Source organism: Alternaria incomplexa, assembly GCF_024043165.1.
Source record: "Alternaria incomplexa strain BMP 0042 chromosome Unknown scaffold_3, whole genome shotgun sequence".
NCBI classification, from domain to species: Eukaryota; Fungi; Ascomycota; class Dothideomycetes; order Pleosporales; family Pleosporaceae; genus Alternaria; species Alternaria incomplexa.
Genome location: NW_026249852.1, coordinates 2,015,011 through 2,032,825, shown reverse-complemented (window position 1 = coordinate 2,032,825; position 17,815 = coordinate 2,015,011). Strand labels below are relative to the sequence as shown.

The following is a 17,815-nucleotide window of genomic DNA, read 5'->3' as shown; positions in this document are numbered from 1 at the left end:
GATAATTCACAGCCGCAATGGCCCAATCTGGAAATTCTGGAAGTCATGTTCCACCCTTCGCGGCCTGACGGATCGTGGTACTTCGTCGGACCTCAAGGCCACGGCCGCGAGGCTGTCGGTTACGACATCACCGCTGCCTCGTACCCCCCTCTTGAAACGACCGAGCTCGACATTGATATGGAGGAGCTTGTAACCTCCGGGCATCTCTCCAACTTACCCAATGGCGCGCAAAATCAGTTTCGTATCACACCAGATGAAGCAAGACTGAGGCCGCTCCTAGCAGGATTTTCCAGTGCAGCAGCGCAAATGTGCTCTTTGAGGAGAGCTCTCATCTGGACATCGCTGAATTGGTATCCGAAATATGACTACGCAGAGTCCCAAGGCTGGGACTCGGAATATCAAGGACCTGGGTCTAACTGGAGGTCTAACTGGGCTATACAATATTCCGATCAAGACAATGGTATCTGGGGGTCACCATCGCACTATCTCCCAAGTCAACAAAGAAACAACGATCCAACGATACGTTGCCTAGTGTGGATGGTGGCAGCATGGCGTCCAGATGCGGAGCTGCGCCGTCTTTTCCAGAACATTGGGCGAGAGAAGCACGGTAATGATCTGGTCGAGCACTGGGGGGAGGGGTACAGATCTTCCAACTACAGCAATCTTCGCAATTGGATGCTTGATGATCACCAGGGTGACCCAGGCCGCATTACTCCTTCGTTGTCGTAGGATTTGGACTGCGAGAAAAGCATGCGAGCAGAATGAACGAATATTGCTGTTAGTGCCATGTAGATGCAGAGCTCACGTTCCAGATTCAAGATGTTTTGTTGTTCTTATCTCTGGTGACGTCGGTGACGCCGGTAAAGTGTGATTCCGTGTAAGATCGAGGCGGAGCTATCGACGAGCAGCCTTCGTGAGCGGCGTTTGCGATCCGCGACAATGCCGCAATTTGAGTAACACCATTATTGGCGACCTGGTCGCATTCGCGGTTGTTTCGCTGGAAATAAGCGACGTTTCGGTGTCCGATTCCAACAATGGTGGGGCTGAATTACCTCACCACCGTAAGCCTTGCAAGTCATTGGTAGCGCATAATCCTCTCGGCTCTGCTTAATCCGACACGACCAAAAGAGACCACTACTATCGTCCGGAAACTGGCACCGCGTTACCTGGTGAAGACTTCGACTATCTCGCGCAGGCCTGAACATGCCGCCCATTCGAAATACATCGTATCTAGCCTGGCTTTCTTTGGCAATAGGTACTTGAGTTCGTCGATTTGCAAGAGTCCATCTCGTCTCCCAGTCGCATCTCGACGGAATCTTGCCATGGCTCTATCATGACGTATACTTCGACTGTGCCATGCATTCAGGAGTCTGTCAGCTTCATCTAACATCAAGCGGCACAGTGGAACTGGGTTGTATGAGTCTCTGCCACGACAACCATGTTCTGGGGCTAAGATGTTCCTTCAGGAATGGGAAGCTTACAGCAGTCGTCATACCTCATGTACCGTCACATTTTTGAACGGCAATGTTCACTGAGCCTCAGAGGCACAGGCTGCCGGGTCCAAAATGACAGCTCATCGACACTCCGAATAGCCAGACCTCACGGCGTGGTTGTATCAGACTGCTTCATGCTAATAGTAGATCTTGGGGGCGTACTTCCCAAGTATACTCAAGACCAGAATCGATATGAGTATATAAGACTAGGTTTGAACGCGCAAGAGACGGCCATCGAACTACATCGCACCCGTTTTTGCCCAATCGTATCTTTACTATACCAAAATTCAACATGAAGGCGTTCCTCAGTCTGTTAGCCGGCCTGACGACATGCATTATCGCAGAGAATTGCGATCCCATCGCCTACGAGCAGTCCAATCCATACGGCTTGTCAGAGACGAAGGATCCCGAAGTCATGAAGAAGCTGAACAAGTATCTAGAAGACAGTAGATGTCACATGCTATCCGACGGGTCGGAGCAGAATGTGAAAGAGCAGTGCAAGAACGTTTGCATCCCAGGTGACAGCACAGCGGAGGGCCAGATCGTTGTGTCTTCTCAAAGTTGTATCTTTGGTGACAATCCCTGGTACCCGTTCGTTGGTGGGCCTGCTCTTCTGTGCGGTGCGGACAAAACGTATGACGGTATGTCTTCCTGGGTATGCACTTTGTACACATTGGATTTCAAGACTAAGATCAAGTTTAGGCTTGATGGTTAAGCCAGGCTACTGCGCTTGTGATCTTCCGATATTGGAATTTGCAGGCGAATTCTTCATTGAAGGACTGATCGAAGCTGGCAAGATCCTCGAGAAGGTTCTGTGTCCCGCGTTGAAAGCCCTCGATGTAGTAATGGCCATTGGGATGGCAGCACTTCCCCCACCAGGACGAGCCATCACAGGTGGAATGGGTACGCGAGAATCATCTCTTTTGTTTAGTAGCAGACGCTAAAAGATGATTGTAGTGGCCGCTATCCGATCAGCAAAGGCGTACAAGTACGCCCATGAAGCGCAAGACGCAGCGCAAGAATGGGCCGACTTCTTCCTCAGTGGTGCAGACTTTGCGGGACAAGCAGGTTGTAGCCCGCTGGTACCAAGCCGGGACGACTTGATCAAGAAGGCCTTTACTCCTCTGGTCGATGCCCCGGACGAGCTTGTCCCGGGTGGGATGAACTACGACGACCTACCATGTCCCGCAAAAGGCTGCAAAGGATGCAAAGGTCCACGCTGCACGAGAAACGGCGGGAACGGAGACGGAGATACGACCAAGGCTAGTGCCAAACCAGCCCCGACTACTGCAAGTGACCTTCCTAGCAGTAGAGCTCCACCGGTAGAAACGACTGTTCCGTTCAAGACTTCTTCAACCTTCGCAACGTCTTCTCTTACCGCGTCTACGATCTCCTCGCCGACATCTTCCACAACTCCGCCTGTCACGTCAACAACGCTTGTTTCCACCACTTTGTCGTCCTCTTCCTCAGCAGCAACCTCCTCCTTGTCCTGCAAAGATCTGGCAGCGCTAGACAAAGATGAAGTCGTAGATGAAACCAGCCTTCTTTCACGAAGCTACCCAATCGATCTTAGGTATGCTCGCCTTGAGAAGCGTGCGAAACCCAAGGAAGGAGGAGCTTGCGGGTACACACTTAAGAGTTTTCCTTACCCAGCCAGTGGAGAATGGGTAGATCGATCACCCAAGAGGTACGGATTCAACAAAAAGGATTCGTGCGACGACTACAGTATGGATAGCCCGGATGAAAGCGCCAATGTCAATTATGAGACTGAGCATGTCCTGGAATGGCAATCTGTTTGGCAATTCTTCAATGCGATGGAGAAGGAAATCACGACCAAGTTTCCTAATCCTGATCCGCGGAGCAAGAAAACCATGGTCGGTTTTTGTGAATACTGGAAGGATTCTTGGACTTGGCCAAAACATCGCATGGACGGACCTCCTTCCATCCCGATAGCGACCCCAGATGTGGATGGTACCCCCGATCTAGACACGGCCCCCGATCAAGCTCCCAAGCAGCGTAGTCCTCCTGACTGGCTGGCAAGTGTATACCCATACAAAAAAAGTGGTGAGGAAATGTGGCTCGAGGAGATGCCATTAGTGGAAGAAGGGATCAATGCAAAATACAAGGGACAGGTACGTATAACCCTCACACTTTTGAGAAACAAAGAACCATGCTTACAGTATTCCCATCACAGCTGTTCCGGCAAAAGAAGACCAATAAAGGCAAATACCGTCAGATTCTCGACGAGGACAACATGAAAGCGCTCATCGAGGGGCGTACTGAGGAATCGAGGTACACCTCACTGAGTCCCAGTGACCAATCTCGCAAAGCGATTCAGAAATTGCGGCCTATGATCGGAGCTCTCAGATACATGCAAGAAGACGAAGTCGCAAAGATATTCTCGAATCAAAAGAACAGGATGGGCGCAATGATCGGATACATCGACCGAGAACTACACAAAACGCCACGGGAATTTGGTCGAGGTACAGCCGCAGTCGTCGCGCGTCCATGGCAGGAGCAAGGACTTGAGAAGAAATGGGACGCGTACATGGACAATGTGTTTGCGGTGGCAAAGCAGAGAGCTACAGACTTCATGGACCCTCATCTCGCCAGTCTGAAAGCTGAATGGGAGTCTTCGAAGAAGACCGAAGTATCCGACGACTTTCAGGGTGATTCCCAGGCAAAGCAGACAAAGAAGAAGGAACTGGAACAAACAAAGAAGGACATGCTGGCTCTCATCAAGAAGACCAAGGACGAATGGGACAAGGTCAAAGATTGGGAGATGCCGTGGACAGCAAAAGATCAAAAAGACACGGGAGAGGATGGCGCCGATGAAGAAGACGAAGGAGAAGCAGGCCAAGATCGGGTCTGAGAAGGAGCACTCACCTTGAGACAGGGGTTGCACTGATTGGTGATGATGAAAGCTTGGCAGTTGGATTGGGGGCTGGTTCTTAGATGACAGCTGCCTGGGGCGCTGGGGGATGTTTCATCTGACATTTACGTACTGGACTCATGACTGTGTTTCATCTCACTCGTTTGTTATTTGGGTAGTCGTAACCGCCTTACGATGCTCGTTCGCCACTCTTTCCTATCTATCGCCCGTCACGGGTCCATCATTGTTCTCTAGTAGAACACTCATGCAAATGTATTGCTATAAGCACGACGTATCACGCTTGTCTTCTCTATTTTCAAGCGACCTCACCGACGATAGATGCGATGAGCGATGGGTAGGAAGGAGCCAGCTGCTCCTTGCTTGGCGCTGCTCTAGCGCTCGGAATGTCTCGGAATGTCCCGAATTAGCCGCATCCAACGACTACGCCGCAAATCAGCCCTGAGCTCTGCAACACGCACCTTCGTCGTGGACAGTAATCTTCCATTATCATCTCCGCAGCCTTCCCATATAAGTTTGATCGCTCCCCAGCACCGCATTCAGTCAACCACCAAACATTACTCATTACCTCAACTCATATTGTCTTTCACATACTCACACCATCATGAACCAACTCGCACAAGAGCTCATCGAAAGAATCTCTAGCTTTCTACCTATAGAAGACTTGCGCAATGTTCTCATCCTAGATAGAAAGTTTCGCTATGCAGCAGAAAGACACTCTGGGGCTTTTGCTGAATTCGCAGTCACTGAGAGGAACTCAGCCGACTTCCTCATGCGCTTCTCTGGTCATCGTCTCCTCTATCTAAGAGAGGTTACTTTCCGGCCAGACGTCTCGGCAGCTTACGACTTGAAGGGTAACGACAATGATGATCGACTGTTCAGTCGAGAGAATGCCGACGAGGTGCGAGAGAGAGACGAGTCATTCACCCGCCAGATACAATATCTTTTCGACACCCTTCAGCTAGTCGAGAAGCAGGCCGGAGAGTATCACGCTCCGGGCAGGTATCGACTCACGATCTACAACCCGATAAGAAGAACGGAAAACGAAGACGTATGCCCCCATCGCTATATGACCAGCTGGCGCGTCCAGCTACTAGCAAGGAACTTACCTCCAATCACGTCCATACGATCGTTCAGAATTGTTAGTAACGACAGTAAAGGGTACGAGTACGATCACCCTCCCTACGACCCCTACGGATATACGTATTGCCTTCGATACAACGAATCTGGGATGCAGGAATCGAAGCTTGACCTGCGGATTCTCATCGACCTAGCTATCAGCATGCCCAATCTAGAATATCTGGGCACCCGAACCGGAGGGTACGAATGGTGCGAAACCCTGGATGAAGATGAAGATCCGTGTAGTGGACACTTCGAGCACGACTGGACAGGACCGCGACGAGATGCCCGACATGATTTCGCTGCCGCAGTTACCAGCTGTGTCGACAAGCTACCCAAAACGCTGAGGCGAGCTACGCTCGATTTTTTATACCCCTTAAGTCGGGTGACTGACTATGATCACGGAACGCTTTTTCCAGATCTTGTAGGTAGCAACCTTACTCACGATCCTTTCTCGACGAGCCTCGGTATTTTGTGCAACAACCTTCGCCACCTGTAAGTCATGCTCATGCACACACAAACTAACATGAGACCAATACACTGACTCGTACATTTAGGCAACTACGGGCCATGATTGATGAGAGCATCTTCCACGCACTGTCGCCACAGAATTCCGCAACATCACACACTCCCTGGCCACACCTTGAACTACTTGATCTCATGTTTCACAACGCCCGTCCCGATGGAACATGGTATTTCCAAGGCTCCGACGGCCAAGGCGACGTTGCACGCGGTCTCCCTGTCACAGATGCTTCCTACCCACCCCATACTCATACGCAGCTCGATGAGGACATGGACGAGTTTTTTGAAGACTACATTCGGGCCGGAAGACAGACACGTGGTAAGGATAATCACGAGTTCCGGGTTGCTCCTCATGCCAATCTCATCTTACTTCTCGAACGCTTTGCAAGATCAGCGATACAAATGCCGGCGCTCAAGGAAGCAGTAATATGGTCACCCATACAGGGGCAAGATGTGTACCCGGAGCGGCCGATGGGTAGTCAACGTGACCTAGATGTGATATGGAGTATTGAATACGCTGAACCCTGGTCCTCCTTCAATGCTAGACCAACTCGGCAATTAGATTGGGCGGTAGGAAAATGGCGCCCTGGGAAGGAACTGCACAGCCTTTTTCAGGAAATTGGACGCGCGAAACACGGGGATGAACTTGCGGAGCGCTGGTACCAGGATGACGAATGGGAGGTAGGGTGGTCTTTGTATGAAGTGGAAGGCATCGCGAAGAGTAGGTTTCGCAATTACGGGAAATGCGTTTGAGAAGGGGTATGGACGAATTTATAACCACGTTGTAGTCCTCCACGAAATATCTATTATAAGGTTTACGAACCGACCAATTTACTGAATAACAACCTAACTAACAAACAGCATAACTAATTTATTGACAGCCTAACAACCTAACTAACAACCTAAAAGACTAAAAGCTAACTCTGAAACCAATAACCTCAGGGCAGAAACAGCGACGCCTTCTCCTATCCCTCACACCCTCCACATAGTCTTTAACAAACCTACCTACGTAAGTTGTGGGATAGTCGCATCACCAGGGAATCTTGCAACACCTCATATCCATGCCCACTTCATTTTACTAAACTCCCCATCATCTCATTTCTTTGCCAGAACAATAAACAATAAACAATATCATTACAACTAAAACTCTACTAACCCTGGAGCCTACGTTGGCGTTGAGTCGACTACTTTGCGTGGTGTAAACTCGATGTAAGCTGCAGGCCTAACGCACCCCATCACCCCACCACCGTTCCTCCCCTCTCTCTCCCTCCATCCCCTCAAACCCATCCCGTACAAACGCCCACCCCACACTCACCGCATAAAACTTCCAAAATTCAAAAACGTACTCCCACTCGGTTTCTGCGTCGCACTCCTCGGCGTAACCGGCCGAGCCTTGTGTTCCAATTCCTCTTTCGCTTGGACCGTGACGGGTTTGAAGGACATGGGTTGGTACGGCGGGCCACCTTGTTGGGTGGAAGACTGTTGCTGAGGTTGCGCTTGCGACGACTTTGGCTGAGAATATGACTGGGATGATTGCGGGTGCCATGGCATACCAGCCGGAGCCCAATTTGTCGAATTTGTATTTGTATTTGAGGCTGTTGTGTTTCTGAAGGAAGTGGGTTGCTCGCGGGTGTACAATCCAGAGGGTTGTTGTGTAGATGCAGAAAACGTGGATAACAGCGGCTCACTGCGTTTCCTCTGCAAATTCCTCCGTCGACTATCCTGCGCCGACTTCTCCAGCTTCTCAGCAATCTTACTCGTCTTCGCCGTATCCATGGTGAACCAGCCCGCATCCAGAATCTCCTGTGCTGTAGGCCTATCCGTAGGAACCGGGTTCAGGACCCAGCTCAGGAACTTGATTTCCTTCTCCGGAACACCCTTCTCCAGCAACCTCTCCCAGTGTTGTCCTTCGTGGTGCGAGCGGTCGTGGTATGGAAGTCTACAGCCGTCGTAGTAGTCCAAGGCGCCTAGTCCGAAGTCGTGTGCTATAGCTCGTTCGACGGATCGTTCTTTCTGGCCTTGGCCTGTGTTGCCTTGGAGGAGCTCGTCGTAGATGCCGTATTTGTTGAAGGAGGCCTGCGCTTCGAGGAGCTGGCAGTAGATGACGCCCCAGGACCAGATGTCGGCTGGCTGGTTGATCTCGTTGCGGAAGTAGACTTCGGGGGCGCGGTATACGATGGGTTGGACGAGGCCTTTGGCTGGCTCCATGACGATTCCTAGGTCTCCGAGTTTGGCGGTGATGCGGTCGTCGCCGACGGAGGCTTTTTTGTTGGGTTCGTCTTCGAAGCCGCTGAGGAGGATGTTCTGCATCTTCAGGTCTGGATGGGGTTAGCTTTTACTTGTCATCCTGGTCGTGCGTGTAGAGGCTCACCTGCATACACCAATCCTCGTTGATGCACATCCCGCAAGCCCATCAACGCCGAGCGCATGATACCCTTGAGTTCCACATCACTGAACTGGCGCTTCTTGCGCGCATCCCAGAGAGTCGATTGGAGGATCTCGAGCACGATTCGGGGCGGTTCGCCTCTAGCGGATGGTGGGATGCGGTCCACTTGTTGTCGGATCGTTGGAATGCCCTTGAGGAGCTCGTGCATGATCATCTCGTGTTGGAACTTTGGCCATCCAAAACCGACGTCATCGTCGCCGGGTTGCTTCACGATGAAGATTTTCGATTGAGAAGCTGCGTCGACAGCGACCCATACATTGGCCTGACCGAGTGGCTTGACGAGAAGGTAGCGGTAGCCGTGTTCGCCGACGAGCTCGGCGCCCTCGCGCATTTGGACTGTAGCTCCAACCATTGTGAAGTGGCGATCCGGGTTAATCGAGGTTCTAGTATTCGACACAGAAAGCGTGTATTGGTGTGATTTGGGTTGAGTCGGTTTGGTTGTGAAAGTAGTAATCCCTCAAGTCCCATCCATCGAAGTTGATGAGCAGAAAGGAGGAAGCGACGTCAGGTACAAGATCAGGATATGGGAACGAAGTGGATCCAGACGGACGGATACCGGCTGTCAAGTTCCTAAACTTAGAGAGAACGGTGTTTCCAACATTGGGAGCTTCAAGCTTGAATTGGCTGCTTGATTGCGCAGGGCCGAGCGATGACGGAAGGCCTGCAACGGTTACGGAAGTGGCGGACTAGTGTTGTCATTGGCCGCTGCGTAGTGGCCATGGCAACTCGTGTCGATCTGGCGTTGTTGATGCTCAATAAAGTGCATGCGATGCTGCATTCGACCCAGGGACACAGCCTTTACCTGGATGTAGATCTTTGAGGCTTAGGTATTTCGGGAAGAGTTGTGGAGTCGGAGGTCGATGCCGGCGCGTTACCCAGCTGAACATCTGAGATCTACCATGATCATCCCGCGCACCAAGATACAGCCTCGATTACCAGCGCCAAAGACAACCACGCATTTTACGAGGCATGAATAAATCTATCCTGCTGCTGCATTGCCACTGCAAAGAACCTCCACCGCCCCTCCGCCTTCCCTCCTCGAGGTGCCTACGTCATCAATCCCAAAGCTGCGCAGTGGCCACGACAGTCTGCCGATCTCTCCATATTGAAAAAGTAAACAAACTCCACTTACTCTTGAACGTCGATTGGGTTCATATCAACCTTGCAGTTACCAGCGACGTACGTGCCAGCATTGGCCTGGCACATGCGACGTCGCGATATAGTTACGAACACAGTAAGCTTGATGACAAGGGGAGGGAAGTAGCGAGGCGGAAGGGTCAGGGCTGGGGGGCCAATCATATGCGGATGAGGGAAACAAGTGGGGCAACACTTGCGTGTTCGCATGTCGTTCGGAAAGCTCGGAAAGACAAAGTTCCTCAACCGTTCGTGGGTTGAACATGGAAGATCCTCTTCATGGGAGGTCTGTTTAGTTATTTTGGTTTTTGTTGATGGCGCTCCGCAGTCTTGTCGACAGCCATGGTCTGACACTCAAACACGTATTCATGAAAATTCATAGTATCATACTGGTAATTACTCAATACATTTCATATTAACATAAGCAATAACGCTTCTTCTTCTATCTAGATAACAACACTTCGCATCCCTAAGCCGAGCTCTTCGGTCTTTCATCCTGATGCCTCCGCGGTCCGGCCCCGGTCTGGCCCTTTCCCTTTCTATGAGGATTCCACCCAGAGTCTCCTTCTTCTGGCAACGACAGTGGTCCAGCCTTTTTCATGTATACCAACAGCGCCGGTTGTGGTCTAAACACCACAGTGAAAACAACAGTTAAACAAGCTAGGAGGGCAACGCAGCCCCCGATCAATAATGTGGATAGAAGCGAACAAAAAGGTTTGTGGGGTAACGTAGAAGCGAAAATACAAGGCGGCTGCGATGATGATGGTGGAAAACGCCGGATAAATGCAAGACATGTGAACGGACGTAACGCTGAAACAATGCAATGCGCGGACTGGATGGTGCGATTAGACTTCGTGGCGGTCGTCGAGCTCGAAGCTCCGTTTTTGGCTGATGCGACGGTAGAAGGGCATCCTTTGGTTGAAGTAGCGCATCTTTGGCGATCCAGGTCCGGTCGTGCGCTTGTTGAGAACGAAGAACTTGTACAACATGCCGAGGATTGCAAATCCAACAACGAATCCGAAGACGGTAACAAGGAGCCAGTGCTTGGCGAGCCAGAAGATGATCTTGACATCGGTCCTGTGCCAGCTGTTTCCGAGGTGGTGAGTGAAGAAACTCCAGGGGTGGTTGTTGTATTCTTCGGGGAACAGGATGCGCACGCGGTTCTGGTCGATGGGGCCGGCGTTGTTGTAATGTCTCCACACAAGACTGAGGAAGAGAGGTCCGGTGGAGGCCATGACGGTGATGTAGGGGAGTGGCCAGCGACGGTTGTAGTCGGTCAGCGAGTCAATGGCCTTGAGGAAGAAGGGGTGACGAGGGACCGCGCCCATGGCATCGTTTGAGATACCAGTGGGAATGGTGCGGCGAACCCAGGCTGGGTAGGCAAGAAGAGGGTCGAGACTGCGGTTGCATCCCTGAGAATGTTAGCATTGCGACATTTGAGAGGACATGCCATACGTACATCGTCCAGGTCAATGTAGATTCCACCAAAGTGGTGGAGGACAAAGTAGCGAATAGCATCGGCGCGCTGGATGGGGTAGGGGTAGCCGTCGAAGGTCTCGAGGAACCATGGGTATCTGACGATGTTAGCTAAGACCTCGCGTGATGTGGACGTAGGAGCGCCTACTCTTGAGCGATAAACTCGCGCGACTTCTTGTCGGTCCACAGCTTGTACTCGTAGTCGGGATGGAGGTCCAGGCAGCTCTGCTGGGGGCCCTTCCAGTGCAGCGGTATGCTGTCGTTGATGTACGTCTGGTGGATGATCTTGGGGATCAATTGCGGCGCATCACTAATCGCGCTCGAGTTGGGCGCAGGGAGTTCTCCGCGGAGAATGGCATCCTCGCGGCCAGTCGCAATCAGAAGACCGAGCAGTGTCCATACGCTGTGTACCGCGAAGCCGAGGACGACGATGGTGACGAGCAGGAACATGGTGACGCCTCTCCGCATGGTTGCTGTATTGTTCTCTGCCTCCTTTCCCGATGGATCGTTGTGCACGGACTAGGTGGTGAGTGAAGAAAAGGCGCGAGGGCGGGATAGAGATGTGGTATTAAAAGAGGTATAAATCAAGCATCCGGCAATCATCAACGTCCGTCTAGTACTTGGCGAGAGAAGGAGGGAGAAAGGGCAGAGGCGTGGGCGTGAGACAAAAGACGAGCGCTGCGCGTCTAGAGGGCTAGAGTGAGGCTGTGCACAGACGCCCAATCTCAGGAGGCACGCTAACGGGGTTCGCGCCTGCCCCCTCCAGGCACTTCACATGTCAAACACGGTTCGAGCTGCGACCATCCACCCCCACACCGTTGCGGTGAATATCTGAGTGTGCTCGCCTTGTTCCACCGCTCTTGGGTCCAATTTCACTGTCTGGTCAACACAAACAGCCCCGTCTTTCACTCGCAGCCAGTTCCATAAGCCGTCATCGTCGCGAGAGGCTGTGTAGTGAGGCATTTCCGTCCCGCCTATGACGCGATGCTGCAGCGCGCTACATCTCCCACACTCGCTTCCCACCAGTTCCCACATTCCTACGCCGCCAGCCAAGAGCAGCTCACATGTCTCCTACGTCGACCAAGCAGTTGCGCAGTACGCGCGATAACCTTGGAAGCTAACAGCCCGCAGTGTATGTACACACCGTTGCTAGGCGCCCTGGCGTGTGTTTGGCGGGCAAATTTCTTTTGCGCCTGCTACTAGTCGATCAGGACCCACCAAACTGGGAGAAAACCCAGCAAAGAGATGGACCTTGGTAGACTAGCGCCCAATTCGACAGTCGGCGCATTCAGTGCTGTCTCGGTAGTTTTTGCTATCGTGACCCTGGTACTTGGTCTCTTACTCCCACGGCAGGAAGCGAGATCCATGACGTACCAACACCAAGCCTCGTCTACACAATGACGATGTTGTGTTGAGAATTGTTCCGCGGGTAGCACGGTACAGGCTGGAGCGGAGTACACAACTCATGATTCGGTTGCTACTAGCATCCACTTGATTGTGTGGAGAAGGGTCTTCGCCAAGACATCCGAGGTCTCCTTACATTGTAGCCGAGCCTTTCGTGTGCGAGCATCTTGATTCCGTCGGGTCGCATCTCGTTGAAATTTACTCCGCGTTGTGTAACAAGTCAGTAATCCGCCTGAGGTCTCATCATGAACTGCGAAATCGCTGTCGAGTCCTGGGTGTTAAATGTTGCCATCTCAGGCGTTGATAAGTAAGGTCGACTGGCCGAAAGATCTCTCGCTTATTCGAGAAGCTGTTGCTCGCCGTCGCGCCTCCCACCATATGAGATGTGAGAGAAGCGACGCCTGAGCGTGTCAACTGCAGCATGCTGAACTCGCAGCACGAGAGCAAGGCATCTTCATTTCTTCACCTTGTTCGACTTTACTATACCGAACAACGCCCTACGACCTATCAGTACCTCCTAGTCATGTCGCCAACTTAACCTCTTACTTGAACTTCCATTCAGCTGGTATTCTGCACAACAACTCCTACCACGATGTTGATCCCACTCGGACTATGGACGTTGCTAGTAGCCGCGGTCTTATCGGCGGCCATCTCGATCGATAGACCTACATTGCCAGACAGAGCGGATGTTTATCCTGGGGAACCGCCTGGACCACGTACATCATTTGTTGTAACCTCCAAGTTCTGCGTCATCCTGCTATCTGGGCTACTTGGTACGCAAGACTGCTCGCTTCATCTAGATGCAACGTACAACTGACACGAACAGGATATCGCGTTCGAATACTTGACCGCCAGCCTTTCAATCGCATAACCTTGACCCAGGTCTATGTCTTCATCCTCTACTTCCCCTCGATTGGCTTCGCTTTCTCGGCCGCAGTCGTAAATAACGGCCTAGGGCTAGGAACAAACGCTGTCTGCAAGGTCGCCATGAGACTGTGCATCGTTTTCTATGCCGGCAGTAAAGTGAGCATGTGAGGCGGTTCCTTCTAGAAAGATCATGGATGGATTGGAAAAACTAATTCCCGGCTTGGTGGATAGGTATCTCTTTCTCGTCGAGCGAGCGCACGCCCTACGAGCACCTTACATGACGCGCTATCATGATCCGTTATGGCTATACAGCACAATTGGCATCGTAGTGAGCCTCGGTACCATTGGATGTGTCGCGTTCATCCTACCGGTATTCTGGATCTCCGACGATGGACGTTGCCGCATCGGTGTCAAGCGATACACGGGCGTCCCGCTCTTGACATGCGATATCGTCATCAACGTCTACCTCACGCTTGTGTTTGTTTACCTCTTGAGCCCTTTGGTCAGAGGCGGCCAAACCTCGAGCGCCAGTTTCCCGAGCCGATTAGCACTGTGGATCGGCAATGTTTGCAGTCGGACAAAGAACAAAGCCACGCCGAACCTTCATCGATCAAACGAAGTCATGGCAAAGAAAGTCGAAACTCTGCTGTGGAAGACGTTTTGGGGAACAGTCCTTGTTATCGTGCCGACTGGCGCGAATCTTGCCTCTCTGTGCATTCTGCAGGGAAACGAACTGGCCTTTGTTCGTTGAGCTCTGAGTGAACACGAAGGCATTTACTGACGTGTTCTGGTGGCGACAGGTCTGCTATACGATTTGCACGTTGGATGGTACTTTCACCACCAGCTTGTGGTGAATCTGGCTAACCGAATGTCAACAGTCACGTGGGCTGCTGTGGTCTTCCACTGGCTCACATTGGCTGGTACCGACGAGAAAGAGGGCGGTTCTGCGGCGTGAGTAACGAGCCTTTCTTTCACTCATATCTGACATGCTGTAGGCCACCGGCACGTCAAAACACGTGTCCGCAAGTTCCACGACCTGCAGCACAGCCTCCTATGCGGAAGAAAACTTCAACGTCGGACCTTTCCTTGAACCTGTTTTCGGACGATGCAGACAAAGATGACGAAGGGAGGTTTCCAAGCAGGCCAGATCTCAGCAAAGATCACACATCGACCACGCTTCATCGGAGCCCCAGCATACGTTCAGATTCACAATGGAGAGACTCTGGTCATTCTACTCTGGTATCTGTTCCCAACAACATCGTCTGACCAGGCTGGGTGAGGTCAAAAGTCGGAGTCCTCTTCTTCGATGATGGCTTGTGAGAGCAGACCCCGCCTGCGAGGCCCAGCAACCTTTTTCAACACCACGGGCGTCGCACTCGGTGAATGGTCGATGGGTTCCTCCCTCTTCACACGCCGCGCAGCCCTGTACTCGGCGGCTGTTCTTCCCTGTTCAGGCTCCTTGGGCACGATGGGTGCGTCGATTTTGAGGGTCGATGACAGGAATCTGAAGATGACAAAGATGATGGTGCCGGTGATGCATCCTATGAGGCTGGCAGTTCCGAAGTAGACATAGAGTGTCTTTATAGATTAGTATGGTAAAGATTATGCGCAATGGATCAAGATTGAATACCTCGATCCTCTCCAACCACTTGACGCTAAATGGGATTGATAACACTCTGATGATTGACTGCCCGAGGTGGATGAAGGGTAGCAGGACGAATGTGATGACGTTGTAGAATGGAAGTAATAGGATGACGACGAGATTGATGAGTTTGTTGATGGGAAACCAAATGACGTGTGCCAGCTGCACAGCGATGCGTGCGACGACTGAGAAGACGGTGCTCGCGTCCATATCCGCGCGGGCAGATGTGTTGACGCGTTGGTGGTGGACGGGCGCGACTCACGATACAGGGCCGACTGCCCCACGATAGGTGTCATTGGCTCGTGCATTGAGCTATCGGCGATGGGTGCAGCCATGGAAATGCTAATCCCTGTGAGGCGCTGCATGCAATCCAGCGGCCGGGGCCAGCTCCAGCTCCAGTCCTGTAACGTCGCCCTCGTGCACATCCAGCGGGCGTATCCATGGGGAACCAGAATTCGCGGTCGACGACGCCGACGTCGAACCCGGCCTCGCCCACCAACAACGTGACTGCATCACATGGCCACGGCAATCACAGCGGCGGCCACGGGCACGAGCGACCCCAACACCACCACCACCTGCCGCACCTTCACCCGCCGCACAGCCAGCACCACAGCGCCCGCCGCCGCGAGTCGATCCAGGCGCTGAGTGCGGCCAAAGCCCCCGCGGCTCCCAGCGTGAGCCTCGTCGATGCTGAGAGCCATCCCACGTCGACCCGCCCCATCTCGCGTGGGAGAGCGCAAACCGTGGGAACTAGCACCAGGGCCATTACCTCGCAGCTGCAGGCCGCCCAGGACCACTACAACAACAACCACGCCGCCCGCAACCACTCGGCCCACCACGACGCCGCCATGGGCAACGAGCAGAGCAGCCAGAAGGGCGCCCACTTCCGCAGCGACAGGGACAAGGACAAGGACAAGGACAAGCAAGCCCATGCCGCCTCCCGCGATGCGACTCCCCCGCAACCAGCGCCTGTACCCGACGCAGCGCCCATGGACCCAGCGCCCTCGACAGAAACCTCACCCCGCGCGCCCTCGCCCACCGCCCCCGTCGACGTCCCCTCCGCCCTCGCATCAAGCTCCTCCCCACCCCTCACCTCCGCCATCCCCTCCTCCCTCGACCCAGCCTCCGCCTCCGACTACCTCCCTCCCGCATCCCAATTCTCGCGCCCACCGCGCCTCCCCCTCCCCATAGAAGAAGAAGTACACACCCCCGGCAGCCCCATCATCTCGCCCCAGGAGATATGGACGCCCGTCCACGAGAGCGACGCCGATGGCATGTTGCCGCGCAGATCGAGTATGCTGAGTACGACGACGGCGGATGATGAGGATCTGGGCGAGGAGTTCAAGGGGCCGGGGCAGGGGAGGCCGACTGTGCCGACGCTGATTGAATGGGAGGGGAGTGGGGAGAGGGTTTATGTCACCGGGACGTTTGCGGGGTGGAATCGGAAATATAAGTTGCATAGGAAGTAAGTGGTTTCGATTTCTTGGGGTGTCTCAGGCATGATTGGTGGGACAGTCATGCGCCTGGCTAGAACGGTAGATGCAGGCAGACGTATACGAGGGTTGCGCCTCGAACTCGATTCTGCATCTGCCGACTTCGAGGTTACACCACACACCGACAGTACTAACATCTCCCAGCGGCCCCAGCAAGAAAAAAGATGCCCTCTCCGCCTACGTCTCCGTCACCCCAGGAACCCACCACCTCACCTTCCTCGTCGACAACGACATGCGCACAAGCGACAAGCTCCCCACCGCCGTAGACTACACCAACATCCTCGTAAACTACATCGAAGTCCCCTACCCAGAACTCACCCCCCTCCCCGCCAGCCCCCCAGCCAAAGACACCGCCGCAGCCACCGACCCCCTCGATGCCGCAACCCCCGTCCAAGAACGCGAAGCCCCAGCCGGCATGTACCCGCCCCAAATCCTACCCCCGACCCCCGATCTAGACCCCGCCTCCATCACCGCACCCCCAATCGAACCCGCCAAACCCGTCGTCCCAGAACCAACAAAGAAATACCACCAAAACATCCCCCGCTACCTCCTCGATCTCGATGCGCCCGAGGAATCATCCCGTTTCGCGCGCGCAAACGCCATGACGAATAACCTGCCCGCGCCGCCCTCCCTCCCTGGTTTCCTGGGTAAAAGTATATTGAACGGAACCACGCCGATGAAGGATGATAGCAGTGTGTTGATTCATCCGAATCATACTGTGCTGAATCATCTGGCGACGAGCAGTATTAAGGATAACATTTTGGCTACTAGTGCTACGACGAGGTATAAACAGAAGGTATGTGGAATTGCGTGTTTGTGGGGTGCGTGGATGATGGGGATGATGCTAATATGAGGACAGTTTTTGACTACGATTATGTATAAGCCGAAGGAGGAACATGGGGAGGTTTATTAGATGGGAGGTGGATGTGCGGCGGTGATGGCTTTACGCCTGGTATGAGGGGACGGGGGGTGGAGTGGAAAAGACTGAAGTCTGCTGTCTGGAAGGTGGTGAGAATGGTGAGAAGATGGGAAAAGATGGACGAGCTTCGGCGTTGGGCTTTGGCTACATGTGTTTTCAGGGATCGTACGAATTGTTTTGGTTCCCAGGGCTATGAGAAGGGTGTTATGAGGAGTTCCAAAGGCGTGTTCTGGCAAGAAGCATACGAAAGCGGGCTATTCACGAGTTTACGGGCTTTTTTTTCTTGGTTTCCGTATAGTTCAATACCCCATAGTGGTAGCATTTCTTGGTGTGTATATTTATTCGATATATTTGCGGCGATTATGAGTATGCAGTTGGTTGTGCTTTGCCTCCTGTTTTGGGATTCGATG

General features: G+C 53.0%; 6 protein-coding genes across 6 annotated transcripts; 3 read left to right on the top strand and 3 right to left on the bottom strand.

The window, feature by feature from the left end:
• Window positions 1–1,785: 1,785 nt before the first annotated feature.
• J4E90_003060 (uncharacterized protein) lies at window positions 1,786–4,365 on the top strand (the record flags this gene model as incomplete). The annotated part of the gene is made up of 5 exons (XM_051432633.1): window positions 1,786–2,134; window positions 2,196–2,396; window positions 2,451–2,648; window positions 3,480–3,625; window positions 3,688–4,365. The coding sequence occupies 5 exons, from the start codon at window positions 1,786–1,788 to the stop codon at window positions 4,363–4,365; spliced, it is 1,572 nt and encodes a 523-aa protein (XP_051294055.1).
• Window positions 4,366–4,987: 622 nt separating this feature from the next.
• Window positions 4,988–6,777, top strand: J4E90_003059 (uncharacterized protein; the record flags this gene model as incomplete). Its single annotated transcript, XM_051432632.1, has 2 exons — window positions 4,988–5,997; window positions 6,060–6,777. The coding sequence occupies 2 exons, from the start codon at window positions 4,988–4,990 to the stop codon at window positions 6,775–6,777; spliced, it is 1,728 nt and encodes a 575-aa protein (XP_051294054.1).
• Window positions 6,778–7,335: 558 nt separating this feature from the next.
• Window positions 7,336–8,822, bottom strand: J4E90_003058 (uncharacterized protein; the record flags this gene model as incomplete). The annotated part of the gene is made up of 2 exons (XM_051432631.1): window positions 7,336–8,342; window positions 8,396–8,822. The coding sequence occupies 2 exons, from the start codon at window positions 8,820–8,822 to the stop codon at window positions 7,336–7,338; spliced, it is 1,434 nt and encodes a 477-aa protein (XP_051294053.1).
• A 1,627-nt stretch (window positions 8,823–10,449) lies between these two features.
• J4E90_003057 (uncharacterized protein) lies at window positions 10,450–11,548 on the bottom strand (the record flags this gene model as incomplete). Its single annotated transcript, XM_051432630.1, has 3 exons — window positions 10,450–11,016; window positions 11,064–11,178; window positions 11,229–11,548. 3 exons carry the CDS (start codon window positions 11,546–11,548, stop codon window positions 10,450–10,452), a joined length of 1,002 nt encoding a protein of 333 aa, XP_051294052.1.
• A 3,084-nt stretch (window positions 11,549–14,632) lies between these two features.
• Window positions 14,633–15,203, bottom strand: J4E90_003056 (uncharacterized protein; the record flags this gene model as incomplete). Its single annotated transcript, XM_051432629.1, has 2 exons — window positions 14,633–14,929; window positions 14,982–15,203. 2 exons carry the CDS (start codon window positions 15,201–15,203, stop codon window positions 14,633–14,635), a joined length of 519 nt encoding a protein of 172 aa, XP_051294051.1.
• A 638-nt stretch (window positions 15,204–15,841) lies between these two features.
• J4E90_003055 (uncharacterized protein) lies at window positions 15,842–17,339 on the top strand (the record flags this gene model as incomplete). The annotated part of the gene is made up of 2 exons (XM_051432628.1): window positions 15,842–16,458; window positions 16,631–17,339. The coding sequence occupies 2 exons, from the start codon at window positions 15,842–15,844 to the stop codon at window positions 17,337–17,339; spliced, it is 1,326 nt and encodes a 441-aa protein (XP_051294050.1).
• Window positions 17,340–17,815: the final 476 nt, after the last annotated feature.